The 13498-nt window shown below is 38.0% G+C and overlaps 1 protein-coding gene across 2 annotated transcripts in view; it reads left to right on the top strand.

The window, feature by feature from the left end:
- LOC116330348 (sucrase-isomaltase, intestinal-like) overlaps window positions 1–13498 on the top strand; it is a 62654-nt gene that overhangs the window by 33798 nt on the left and 15358 nt on the right. For both annotated transcript variants that reach the window (XM_039622421.1, XM_031752629.2), the window contains exons 26-40: window positions 115–321; window positions 421–575; window positions 2471–2639; window positions 5689–5785; window positions 6434–6546; window positions 6874–6999; window positions 9082–9210; window positions 9415–9531; window positions 9692–9754; window positions 9889–10005; window positions 10116–10206; window positions 10372–10510; window positions 12225–12358; window positions 12523–12557; window positions 13178–13294. In XM_039622421.1, the coding sequence (XP_039478355.1) occupies window positions 115–321; window positions 421–575; window positions 2471–2639; window positions 5689–5785; window positions 6434–6546; window positions 6874–6999; window positions 9082–9210; window positions 9415–9531; window positions 9692–9754; window positions 9889–10005; window positions 10116–10206; window positions 10372–10510; window positions 12225–12358; window positions 12523–12557; window positions 13178–13294 (1809 nt within the window). The remainder of the gene's footprint in view (window positions 1–114; window positions 322–420; window positions 576–2470; window positions 2640–5688; window positions 5786–6433; window positions 6547–6873; window positions 7000–9081; window positions 9211–9414; window positions 9532–9691; window positions 9755–9888; window positions 10006–10115; window positions 10207–10371; window positions 10511–12224; window positions 12359–12522; window positions 12558–13177; window positions 13295–13498) is intronic.

Genomic DNA, 13498 nt, shown 5'->3' with positions numbered 1-13498 from the left:
TTGTTGCCTTCCTAACAATTCCCACTTAAATATAGCCTTTTGGTGATTTGATGCTGTCAGTCTTGAAACTTTATTTCATAGTGCTCCATTATGTTTTCTTTTTTCCCTACATAGCCAATTTCCATTGAAGGTGCCCCAAATTGCATCTATCCAGAAGACTATGGTTACAATGTCACATCATTAAAGGAAAGTAATGAGGGGGTGACAATTGATATCATTCGGAACGCGAAGTACAGGAGCAGTGGTCGCCCACAGTCCCGTGATATTGACAGACTACGTGTTGACATTAAATATCACAGCAGTGACATGCTGCAATTCAAGGTGTGTGCCTATTTAATTTTTTTGTTCACGTAGTGGGGCAATAATTGATTCATGATTGATGTGCTTAAATTGATGCAATAACAATTCCTCCACATGCAGATCTATGACCCAAATAATAATCGCTATGAGGTGCCAGTGGAGTTGTCGGTTCCTACAATTCCTGAGACTGATGAGGACAAAAGGCTTTACAGGGTCGCTATTGTCCAGCTCCCATTCGGCATCCAGATTATTAGGAAAAGCACCGGGACCATAATGTGAGTAGAGATGGCACAATACCACTTTGTTGTGTCGGATACCGATATCATAAATTTGGATATCTGCCGATACCGAAACAAATCCGATATAGTGTATTTTTTAATCAATAAAACAGTTTTTTAATATCTTGCTGCATTTTGTATAAGTTCATACTCAAGTTTTAAAAAACAAAACACTAAAGCTATTCTGTTATACCCTCCGCCTTGTGATGCTTAATCGACTTAATCAACTTTAATTTAATGCACTTGTAAAAAAAAATGCACAGAAATCAATTATTTTTCAAGAATAATTAAATAGATTCAACATCTTTCTTCAACAGAATTGCAGACGGCAGAGATCGTACCTTCCCAAAGGAAAAAGTACTATAGCTTACTAGGGTATATATTAGACTTAATAGTTACTATATACAGTAATGGACTTCTATACATTTTACATCAGATTAAAAGATTAGGTGTAAGATTCAGATGATTATTTATTAAAAGCTAGAAATTTTAAATGACAATAAGAAAGAAAAGTATTTCTTTGTACCACCCTTTTCCCTGTTCATGCCCTATCGGCCCCCCTGGCAAAACTTTGCTAGATCCGCCCCTGCACAGTTACCAGCCGTCAGCTACGTAGAAAAGGATCCTGGTCTAGAAAGTAATATTAAATAAATTCTAACAACAGCTTATCAAGTTTAAACGTGCTGCTGTTGTTCAGCCGCTGGTTTCCTCTTTCTAGTGTAAAATGGGCGATAAACAAACAAGAGAGACGGGAGTCGCGACAGAAAAGCCGATCTGCTGATCATTGATCAGTTTCATGATTGAAGTAGCAGCAGGAGAGGGAGGGGGAGAGAGAGACAGTCGCTCTATATATCGGTTGTTAAGCTTAACGTGGGAATGCTTTACAAACATTCAGAGATGAACTTACACACTTGCTTTACTTCTCTCTGGGATAACTTTCTCGGAGATGAAATGCCGGTTTGGTAGCGAGGCTCCAAATGCTCAACCAGACCACCGACAGGTCTGGCAGCCACAGCTGCTCTATCACGTGACGCATACTGCTCCGATGTGCTAAGGTTATGAGCTGAGTTACGCCATGTCGCAAGTTTTGTGAGGTGCTTTTGTGATATTTAATGGATCGGATTACATTTTTTAACTTCTCTACGATATCCGATCCAGTAATTTAGGTCAGTATCAGACCGATACCGATACGTAATATCGGATCGGTCCATCTCTAAATGTGAGTATCCAAAAGTTTTAGGTATGTTGAGGCTTTTCTTTAATGGAAATGTTTTTTTCATGTGTTAAAATGTGTTTTCAACACATTTTAACGCATAATTATTTATTTGTTAAATAAAGCATAAATAGAGTTATAGATAGATCGATATTCTCACTTTTTCTTAAATAATAATAAATTGTCCCACCAAGTAATAAAGTCAAAAATGGGTTAAAATTTCCATTTCAACTATTTCAACTAGAAACTCTTTTATCCTAAAAGATTAAAGTAACAATGCTGAGTCAAACCCTCTGGTGCAGTTATGCAGTCACATGAGATATGCTCAGGAAAGTTTCTCAGTCCATCAACGCCTGAAGTTGTTTCCTCTTGTTCAGCATTCATGATGATCTCACATGAAGCAGCACAGCTTTGGAGTCTATTCAAAGCATATCTCAAAGCAAGGGTGACATTATTTTGTAGTTAAACCTCCAATGTTTTTTTGGAACTGTCAGCTGAAATTTTACTAATTAAAATTTATGTTGAAGGGATGCCTGCAGTTCCCCATGGGTCTTTATGCCTATTTATTTAAACATAATGTGAACTACTACCTTTGACTACCCCTTACCACAACCACCACACGCCTTCTCTTTTCTTTCTCTCGTCTCTCATTGGTTTAATTCCCTGTCTTTTCTCCTAGTTGGGATTCATCTGTGCCAGGTTTTACCTTCTCAGACATGTTCATCCAAGTGACAACTAAACTGCCATCTCAATATGTTTATGGTTTTGGGGAAACAGAGCATAAAACTTATAAGCACGATCTAAACTATCATACCTGGGGTATGTTCTCCAAGGACCAGCCTCCTGGTGTAAGTATACCATAAACACACATAATGTTTGTTTCATTGTTTCATTGAAACCAATTTTATGCTTGCTATGACATATGTAAAAGTTATCCCTGCAGTGAGTATCTTTAAATGACTTGTAAAAATTGTGAAGATGATTTGTAAACCACTATACAGGGAGTGCAGAATTATTAGGCAAGTTGTATTTTTGAGGAATAATTTCATTATTGAACAACAACCATGTTCTCAATGAACCCAAAAAACTCATTAATATCAAAGCTGAATGTTTTTGGAAGTAGTTTTTAGTTTGTTTTAAGTTTTAGCTATTTTAGGGGGATATCTGTGTGTGCAGGTGACTATTACTGTGCATAATTATTAGGCAACTTAACAAAAAACAAATATATACCCATTTCAATTATTTATTTTTACCAGTGAAACCAATATAACATCTCCACATTCACAAATATACATTTCTGACATTCAAAAACAAAACAGAAACAAATCAGCGACCAATATAGCCACCTTTCTTTGCAAGGACGCTCAAAAGCCTGCCATCCATGGATTCTGTCAGTGTTTTGATCTGTTCACCATCAACATTGCGTGCAGCAGCAACCACAGCCTCCCAGACACTGTTCAGAGAGGTGTACTGTTTTCCCTCCTTGTAAATCTCACATTTGATGATGGACCACAGGTTCTCAATGGGGTTCAGATCAGGTGAACAAGGAGGCCATGTCATTAGTTTTTCTTCTTTTATACCCTTTCTTGCCAGCCACGCTGTGGAGTACTTGGACGCGTGTGATGGAGCATTGTCCTGCATGAAAATCATGTTTTTCTTGAAGGATGCAGACTTCTTCCTGTACCACTGCTTGAAGAAGGTGTCTTCCAGAAACTGGCAGTAGGACTGGGAGTTGAGCTTGACTCCATCCTCAACCCGAAAAGGCCCCACAAGCTCATCTTTGATGATACCAGCCCAAACCAGTACTCCACCTCCACCTTGCTGGCGTCTGAGTCGGACTGGAGCTCTCTGCCCTTTACCAATCCAGCCACGGGCCCATCCATCTGGCCCATCAAGACTCACTCTCATTTCATCAGTCCATAAAACCTTAGAAAAATCAGTCTTGAGATATTTCTTGGCCCAGTCTTGACGTTTCAGCTTGTGTGTCTTGTTCAGTGGTGGTCGTCTTTCAGCCTTTCTTACCTTGGCCATGTCTCTGAGTATTGCACACCTTGTGCTTTTGGGCACTCCAGTGATGTTGCAGCTCTGAAATATGGCCAAACTGGTGGCAAGTGGCATCTTGGCAGCTGCACGCTTGACTTTTCTCAGTTCATGGGCAGTTATTTTGCGCCTTGGTTTTTCCACACGCTTCTTGCGACCCTGTTGACTATTTTGAATGAAACGCTTGATTGTTCGATGATCACACTTCAGAAGCTTTGCAATTTTAAGACTGCTGCATCCCTCTGCAAGATATCTCACTATTTTTGACTTTTCTGAGCCTGTCAAGTCCTTCTTTTGACCCATTTTGCCAAAGGAAAGGAAGTTGCCTAATAATTATGCACACCTGATATAGGGTGTTGATGTCATTAGACCACACCCCTTCTCATTACAGAGACGCACATCACCTAATATGCTTAATTGGTAGTAGGCTTTCGAGCCTATACAGCTTGGAGTAAGACAACATGCATGAAGAGGATGATGTGGACAAAATACTCATTTGCCTTTGGGTGCCTTGAAAAGCGCTATATAAATCCAATCCATTATTATTATTATTATTGCCTAATAATTCTGCACTCCCTGTATAAAGTTCTCTCTTTTTCTTATTCATGACATTTGTGTTTCTGTTGACATGAACATTTGTCATCAGGTTTGTCATTACAATTTCAAGGTCAGATAGGATATAGTTCACATCACCATTATCAAAGGTAATTGCTGAGCTTTTAAGATTACACCACAGGGTTCAGATAACTGTTATGGGGCTTCTTGGAGAGGAAGAAAATTAAAGATGGGGAGGAGGCCAAATAATTTCAAGATGGATAATGAAACACTTAAAAAATAATAGCTGAATCCTTGGTATATCAGAGCTAAAATATACTGTGGAGAGGGCATCTTCAGTCATTAAGCATGTAGAAATCCAGAGCATTTGAAGGAAAGGTTTTGTAAGGCACCTGAAAAACTGGTTAACCCAAATGTTGCTTTATTTTGAAGAGTGTCCATGGTTGAACTATTAGAGTCCATGTAAATGTTTCCAGAATGAAAATCTGTGTCTGCACATTTGTTATGACAGAGTAGTCGAGAGAGACCACAAGGCTTCAACACTGTTGTTAGTGAATTATCTAATGACCTTTCTCCCTCTTAAGCCACAGCCATCACACTATGTACCAGGGCCATAAGGACACACTCACACTTATCAAGAAGAGGCACACATCTAAACACAAGTGACACAAAGGCAGAGCAGGTCCTCAGAGACACTGTATTACAATTCAACAACTTCTTATGTACCAGAAGTGCAAGAGGCTGATAGAGTGTAACGTGCCCATGAGTCTCAGGATAGTGACATCTGAAAGTGGCAGATTCCCTGTCCCCCACCACCTTTCTGTCTGTCTTTGCCATGTCTGTCTAGTTCTATTCTAATCTAAGCACTGAAGACAAGAGAACCTCTTGGATTTTTACTAAAGGAACACTAACTTCGCATTGAATAGCATGGCAGCAAACAAGCTACAGTCTTCTCAATATTAACTGGCTCCTTTACTTAGCATGCAAACTTTATATTTAAAACTTTTATTATGTGCACGTTAATTTACATAGAAGATAGCTGTAGGAATATGTTTCTCTTACTCACTCTGGGGAAAACTTCAGAATACAGAGAGTGCTGGGAGCAAGCCCATTATAGCTGGGTTGCTGTCATATCCATAAATAAAATTAGAAATGTACTGTCAGGTGAAAAGAAATGTGCTAAAAAAAACAAAGTTGTGCACAACTCAGCATTAGCACAAACCACACAGGGAAATTCCTTAACCAGCATATACCCATTTCACACTGTGAACTTGATACTTACTTTTTGTCTCTCTCCTACAGTACAAGATGAATTGCTATGGAGTCCATCCCTTCTATATGGGCCTTGAGAATACAGCTGATGCTCACGGTGTGCTGCTGCTAAACAGCAATGCTATGGGTGAGAGAAGCACACACACATGCACACACACAGTCCCACGGAACACAAACACTATTGCCAGGTCATGCGTACACACCAGATTTAAGTGCATCCATTCACTTTCACATGTACACACAATCATGCTCAATTACATATGCAAGTAAGCATTTAATAATTAATGATTAGTTCCATCTTATAAGTTTTGAGAACAATTGCTTTGATAGCGAGATATTTGCATAATGTAGTAAGCGCACGTCTGCCTCTGTATATTGTATTCATCCTGTGAAACACAAATGGACATGCATCACACAATATGTCCTCACATTTCTCATGAGGATAGTTGTGCTTTCTGTGACAGAGTGCATGTAACCTATTGGATGATTAAACTAAATATAGTCGTCTAAATGTCTTCACTAAAAGTTTTTGTCTGCATTACTATACACTGCTATTTATGCTAGTACACACTGTACCAACACAAAATAAAATGTTTTTTTTTTTTTTTTTCTTTTGCATCTTCTCCCTCCTTTCTTGAATGCATGCTTTAAACACTAAAATATATAGTGGAAACACACACACACACACACACACACACACCTAGGCTTCATATAAATTTCTAAGTAACATATAAATTTTTAAGTAACAAAAATCTCTTTTATGCTTTGTTTGTAGATGTGACTTTACTGCCTAGTCCAGCTTTAACCTACCGAACTCTGGGAGGCATCCTGGATTTCTACGTGGTCATGGGTCCTACACCTGAGATGGTGGTGCAGGAGTACACTCTAGTAAGTCTTCTTGGACTTGTGGTTTGTTTGTGCCTGTGTGCGCCTGTGTGTTTTGTGCCTGGCCCTGGGCCGCTGTTGATGGACTGCAGCAGCTGTGACTTCTTCGCTTCATTGCGCTCTCTCATTTAGCCAATCTAAACACACATATGCACACACACACACACACACACACACACACACACACACACACACACACACACACACACACACACACACAGACACAAATAGTCAAACAAACACTTTATGGACACTGTCCCGTTTTCCTGCAAAACAACTTTTGCCTGTGCTTAACTGTTTTGGCTTCCTTGTTTGCTTTCTTCTGAACAGTTGATTGGACGACCTGTTCTACCTGCCTATTGGTCCCTTGGGTTCCAACTCTGTCGCTATGGTTACACGAATGACAAGGAAATAGAAACGCTATACACAGAAATGAGGACAGCTGGTATCCCCTATGTAAGTTCCTGGTGAAAGATCTTTTTTTTTTAAATGTTTGAAATCACCATAACAACAGCACCACACCAGCAAACTAAATGCAGTTCTGTGGAAGAAAATATTATTCAGAGAAAGTTCGCACATGTATAGTCTTATATTTGTTTATATTAAACACAAGACTTTTTTTATTTTTCATAACATGTGAGAAAGAGAAAAAGTATGTTTGTATGATCCTGCCAAAGGAAACAAGATAGGTTGACACGTAGAATTTTCTTCAGGCAATAAATTATGAAACACATACAAAATAATAACAAAAAAGCAGAAGAAGGAGAATAAATTAAGAAAGACATTTAAAAAACTGATCTGCTCCAGGTGTACACTAAACAGTAGGCAAAATACCTACATCACTTGAATACTGGAAGCACTGTGGGTTTGCTACACCATAGTATCATTTTACCTCATGATGGTCCCCTTACATACACCAATGTGGTTCTGTAATTTGGATTTATTGGTAAATAGAACTTCTTTCCAATTATCCACAGTGCAATTTCAGTATGATTTAGTCCATCTCAAGTGTTTGACCTTTTTTCTCTCTTGAGAAATGGTTGGAGATTGCTACTTGTCCTCTGAGACCATTACTAGACTGCGTTCATTTGACAGTACTGTTGCTGATTGAAGTCTTGCCTTCTTTATTTAGCAAATAAATAAAGATGAAGATGGTGTAGATGCTTTTTTGTTTTTTATAGAACAAACCTGCCTAATGCTTTGGACCCAAGTGATCCTGTTTCTTCAAAGAGTGCATTGCCCCTTTCTCTACAGTCAAACTATTATGTTCTGACAATATTTGACAATATATTCTGAAAACTAAGACAGTCCCATATCTATTTATTTATATTGGTGAACAATAGTTGTAAGTTTCTTAACTTCTTTCTCTGATAAATTAAAAAAATCACCTGCCAACCAAACACCTCCTTCTGAGCAAGTGAAACAACTTAAGGAACTCTGTCTGCAGGACACAATGCTGATACTGCCTAAAAAACATGTGCAGTATATTTATCTGCTTTTTGTCTGATTTCATTCAGTCAGTGCAACTACACAAGGAATTATTTCATTGGTTTCATCTGGACAAATGCAACCTGAAAGCTTATCCACTGTAGGTTGTACAGTGCAGAGCCATACACTCAGTGGAATAGACAGAACTAAACCCAACACAGTATCTAGCTATGTTTTTGCAGTATAATGATTGTATGTGGCCTGTAACTGAATTACATGAAATTGGGTTTTCGGGAGAAGAAAAATGGAGACGTGGACTTTGTGGATTACATTGGGTACATCCAGTTTAACCTAATCAAATGTGACCTATAATTTTATTTGAAATTCAATCAATTGTATGTTTCACAGCCTCTAGACATTTCCAGTTTGTACTACACATTTCCTCACAGTGAAAACTGAAGTGCATATTAGGGTAACATTTTGGCCAAAGATGTCCTATGAGGAAACAGGCCAGAACCAAATCCTCTTCATTACGCAGAGCAGAACACAAGACTTTCCATCAGTAATCAAGTGATCCCCAGAATATGCTTTCACAAAGCCCTAACCTGCAAGAAGCTGACACCAACCAAAAAGATTCCTGCATCATTAGGTGGAATGAAGGATTGCAGAAAATTCAGATACTTAAAAATGCTACACATTAGCTAGCTTTATACACGAGCCAGCCTTAATCTTCCACAGACATTTTATCAACCAAAGCAGATCAAGTGTTATTTTCATTGTAAGAAATGAGACCCAGAAGCAAATAAAACTCTCATGTCCCCTACATCCCATGTGTAGCATGCATTATAAGATTAGCGCAGCTGATTTGACATATTTATCCACTACAGCCCAGGATGTGACACCTCTGTTATTAACATTATTTATTGATTATTACTACTTCATTTATTTCAAAAGTACTTTAGCTGTTTAGAGGTTTAGTAAAAAATGTGTTTTAAAAAACAACTTTAATTTAAACGTGATTGTATCTACTAACTCTGTCCACAAAGATGAACATGCAACAAAAAGGTTAGTTTAACATTTCATTTAAGCTTCAACTGGCATCTTTTGCAGGATGTACAGTATGCAGACATTGACTACATGGAGCGTCAGCTTGACTTTGTCCTGGACAAAGAGTTCCAAGGACTGCCTGCCCTGGTTGATAGCATGAGAAACGAGGGCATGAGGTTCATCTTCATTCTGGTAACGAGATATTGAGATCTTTACATTGAAGTAACGCTTAATCATTAGAAACCACAAGGAAGATGTAAATACAACAACAACAACAAATGATGGGCTATAATGTCAAATGTAATGTAATTTCCATTTTTATAAAGGATACTACATGTCACTGAAAATCTACCTTCATGTACTGATTAAACAAGACTTGTGCATTTCCAATTCCAGGATCCCGCCATCTCAGGTAATGAGACCCAGCCCTACCCAGCTTTTGAAAGAGGGATAGCAGCAGATGTTTTCATCAAATGGCCCCAAACCATCAGTGATGAAATTGTGTGGGGGAAGGTAAGAAGGAATGAATGTTCACAAAAAGTTAAACAATATATACTTGAGGATTTACTGTGTTGAAAAAGACAGATTTTAAAAATACAGGTTTTTGCATATAGTGTAGCAATCATTTGTGTTATCATTATTATAATATTTATATTATTTGTAACTGTTACAGGTGTGGCCTGATTATCCCAATGTCACTGTAGATGAAAGTCTGGACTGGGATACCCAAGTAGAGGTACAATATTTTCCATATTCACCTAGTCAAAATATCAATATAATATAATATAATATACATGATAAATATCAATAGACATTAATCATTACTGGGCTATTTCAGTTTTCCTAATTTCATTTTCTTCTCATCTCCAGCTCTATAGGTCATACACCACATTTCCAGACTTTTTCCGTAACCAAACGGCAGATTGGTGGCACACAGAAATCAAAGATTTCTATAAGAATACCATGAAGTTTGATGGCATTTGGATTGTGAGTGTCCTGAAATAGAAAATCCAATAAAGGCACCTTGTTTCTGTTTACCACTCATTCTACCTGGTTTTCTTTTCAGTTTCGTCATTTATACTTTATGTTTTTTGAAGGACATGAATGAGCCTGCAAGTTTTGTCCATGGCACAGTTGGAGGAAAGTGTCTTGGTGATCCACTCCTAGAAAACCCACCATATATGCCACGTAAGGCAGACTACTGTATTTGTTTACCTTGAGAAACAATTAGGGTATTTTACAATATCAACATAAGCAGAATACATTAAAAAGTCTTTATTATTTTTGTTTTTATGTGTGCATTTGTGTGTGTGTGTGTGTGTGTGTGTGTGTGTGTGTGTGTGCATTTTGCAGCCTTGGAGTCAAAACATCTTGGCTTAAACCATAAGACTCTGTGCATGAACAGTGAACAGATACTCAGCGATGGAACAAGAGTCAGACACTATGATGTCCATAGCCTCTACGGCTGGTCCCACTCCAAGCCTACCTATGAGTAAGTATATTTGCATTTGTATGTGTGCCGTATGTGCCTGTTTGTGTGTGTGTTTTTATGTGTATTTTTTATACGTGTGTTTGTGAATTGCTGTTTTCTTTCCTGCTAGCTTCAGTAGCGTCTATACGGTGTTGTTTTATATTAGTGCTGTCAGCGTTAATCTCGTTAAAAATATCAAATATCAAATATCTGTTAGCGCAGATCAATCCGTGCGTGGGGCTGCACGGCGTCAACACGTTAGCGCGGTTAGCTCGTTAACGTGTTAGCGCCATGCAGCCCCACGCACAGGGCGCACCAATGTTCCCTCTAATTTTTCATGTGTCTGAGCGAACACAGAAACTCCCTGAGCGATCCCTTGGACCACTGTGAGCGACATCAGACGTGTGCACTGTGGTCACGCCAGCATCGAATCCCTCCAAGTTACATGGTTTATTAAAATAATCAAATTACAGCATTTACATTTATGTTAGACTACTTTTAATTAACTGCTTTAGCCTACTTACAATGAAAATGTAAAAAAATCTAGTCATTGACCTGTGTAGTATGTTAACACTATTGGAAGTAAAAATAACTTGAACTTTTTAACTTTTTATATATAGATATATGTATATATATATATAAAGCTCTGACTTGTATTATGAGTATGAGTATGTGGTCTGGTAGCTGCAAAGTTTTTTGCAGCTACTATTTTTTTTTTAAATGCAGCCAATGCGCTTTTAAACAAACATTTCAAACTATTTACAGAACAATCACGTGTTCTGCATTAAATTTGATGCCACACAAATTATTTGTGCCACTCCAAAAAATAATTTCTGTCCACTATGAGATAAAGGAGAACAACAGCCTGATACCTGCAGGCCTGACAACAGGAGATGTATCACTCCTGTAACACCTGTAACATTCAGCAGTCGCCTCATTTTTCTGACACACCCAACAAAACTATTGACTACACTACACACTAACTACACAAGGTTTGCGCTAAACGTCTCAAATCTCTCACATCTCAAAACACCGCTGTCACAGATTTTCTGTGCGCAGAGACCGTGCCAGCAGTGCGCAATTGCGCACATGCGCAGCTTAGAGGGAACATTGGGGCGCACTATTTGCGTTAATGTGGTTATGGCGTTAATGTCATTTTAACGAGATTAACGCTGACAGCACTGTTTTATATATAACAAGTGTATTTATCACCTACAAAAGCGCAGTGCTTTTCATTTTAATTTTAATGTGAAAGCATAATCTATCCATGTAAATCAACAAATATGAGGGCTGCTCAGGTTTTTATGACATAATAATCACAACATCCAGGCCAATTCATCTAAGAAATGTAAATCATCCCAAAGAAAAGTTGATGATGTTCTATGAACCAGAAGAAGATCATTAGAATCTAAATAAGAAACCCAGACATGGAAGGTAAAACACTGATATCTTAAAGCTAGAAAAGCATTTAAACAGACATTATTAATTTACATGTAAATACATATTAGCCATCTAGCCTAATCATTTCTAGTGATTAAGGACCATTTTTTTGGATCACTAGTGGCTTTTTGTCTTTAAATATATTATCACCCCCTGCTGGTAATGCAGCTTCTGCAGAGGCAACGTGTGAAATGGACATGGTGGATTGGCGTTTCCATCACACGTTTGTGATATTGGGTTGTTTATTTCCATATCCATTTATTTTCAAATTTCTGTGTCCTTCTTCTTTCCACAGTGCCCTTCTGGATGTGACAGGTAAAAGAGGCATAGTGGTCACCAGGTCCACCTACCCCTCTAGTGGAAAATGGGTTGGACACTGGCTTGGAGACAACTATTCTGGTTGGGATCAGCTTTATAAATCCATTATAGGTACATATAAATATACATTTTAATTTTTTTCTTTAAGTTATTCATAATTAATGGTATTCAACAATAATTATTTGGGTCTTTTTTACTTAGAGAAAAGAGTGACAAAAAACAAAACAAAAGAAAAAACACAAATCCACAACTTTCCATATTCCTTTCCTCTACAGGTATGATGGAGTTCAGTCTGTTTGGCATCTCTTACGTAAGTATCATCATCTGTCCGGCTTTTGACAAGATGTAATCTTATAGAGCGATCTTGCCCTCGCTAAATAGATTACAGTAGCTTGAATTATGTTATTTTGTTTGCTTGACCCATTTGATCAAAGGACATTGTGAAATATAACGTGAAGCATGCCACTAGAAGCCTGACCTCAATAAAATGCCCTTGTATTACTCCGTCATGACATGTTATTAAATTAGCAGTCCTGAGTGAATCTTACATTTTATATTATTGTCCTGGCTCTCTCTGTCTTTACTTGTTTGCTTCTTTCTCTTTGCGCCTCCTCTCCCCTCGCATATTGTCTTTTGGTCTTCTCTCCCTTCTGTGCGTCCAATAATAGTTATAAACTGGCATCTTATTGATCCTTAATTGAAGAATCATTTGCATGTGTCCAGCCCAGCTGCAAGGTTATTACATGGAAAGTCATCTCAGAAACACAATGATTGCAAAATAAATAAACTAAAATACCATGACCCCAGTTCCTGTAGATCAGAAGTTGTTCTTTGTAGATACACCTGCTCTTTGATATACGTTTCTTCTTTCTGTCCATCTCCATCTCTTCACACACACATTGATAAACTCAGACTCTTTGTCTCTTTCAGACCGGGGCAGACATATGTGGGTTCTTTAATCCAGCTGAATATGAGATGTGTCTTCGTTGGTCACACCTGGGTGCCTTCTATCCATACTCACGCAACCACAATGGCAAGGGTAACCCGGTGAGTGAATTAAAAATAAACTTTTGTAGACTCAAGAGAATATAAAAAAAAAGTTTATATATGGACTTGGTGTCTTTCTTACGGAAGAGGATTAGGAGCACAGAAAAAAAAAAAGGGAAATCTTTTTTCTTCTTTTCCAGAATTCTGAGAAAAAAGTCAGAATTCTCACTTTAATCTCGGAACTATGATGTTTTTTCTCAGAAT

The sequence above is a fragment of the Oreochromis aureus genome, linkage group 14, assembly GCF_013358895.1.
Source record: "Oreochromis aureus strain Israel breed Guangdong linkage group 14, ZZ_aureus, whole genome shotgun sequence".
In the NCBI taxonomy this organism is placed as follows: Eukaryota; Metazoa; Chordata; class Actinopteri; order Cichliformes; family Cichlidae; genus Oreochromis; species Oreochromis aureus.
Note: the sequence above shows the minus strand (reverse complement) of the source record. Positions and strands in the feature narration are given on the sequence as shown.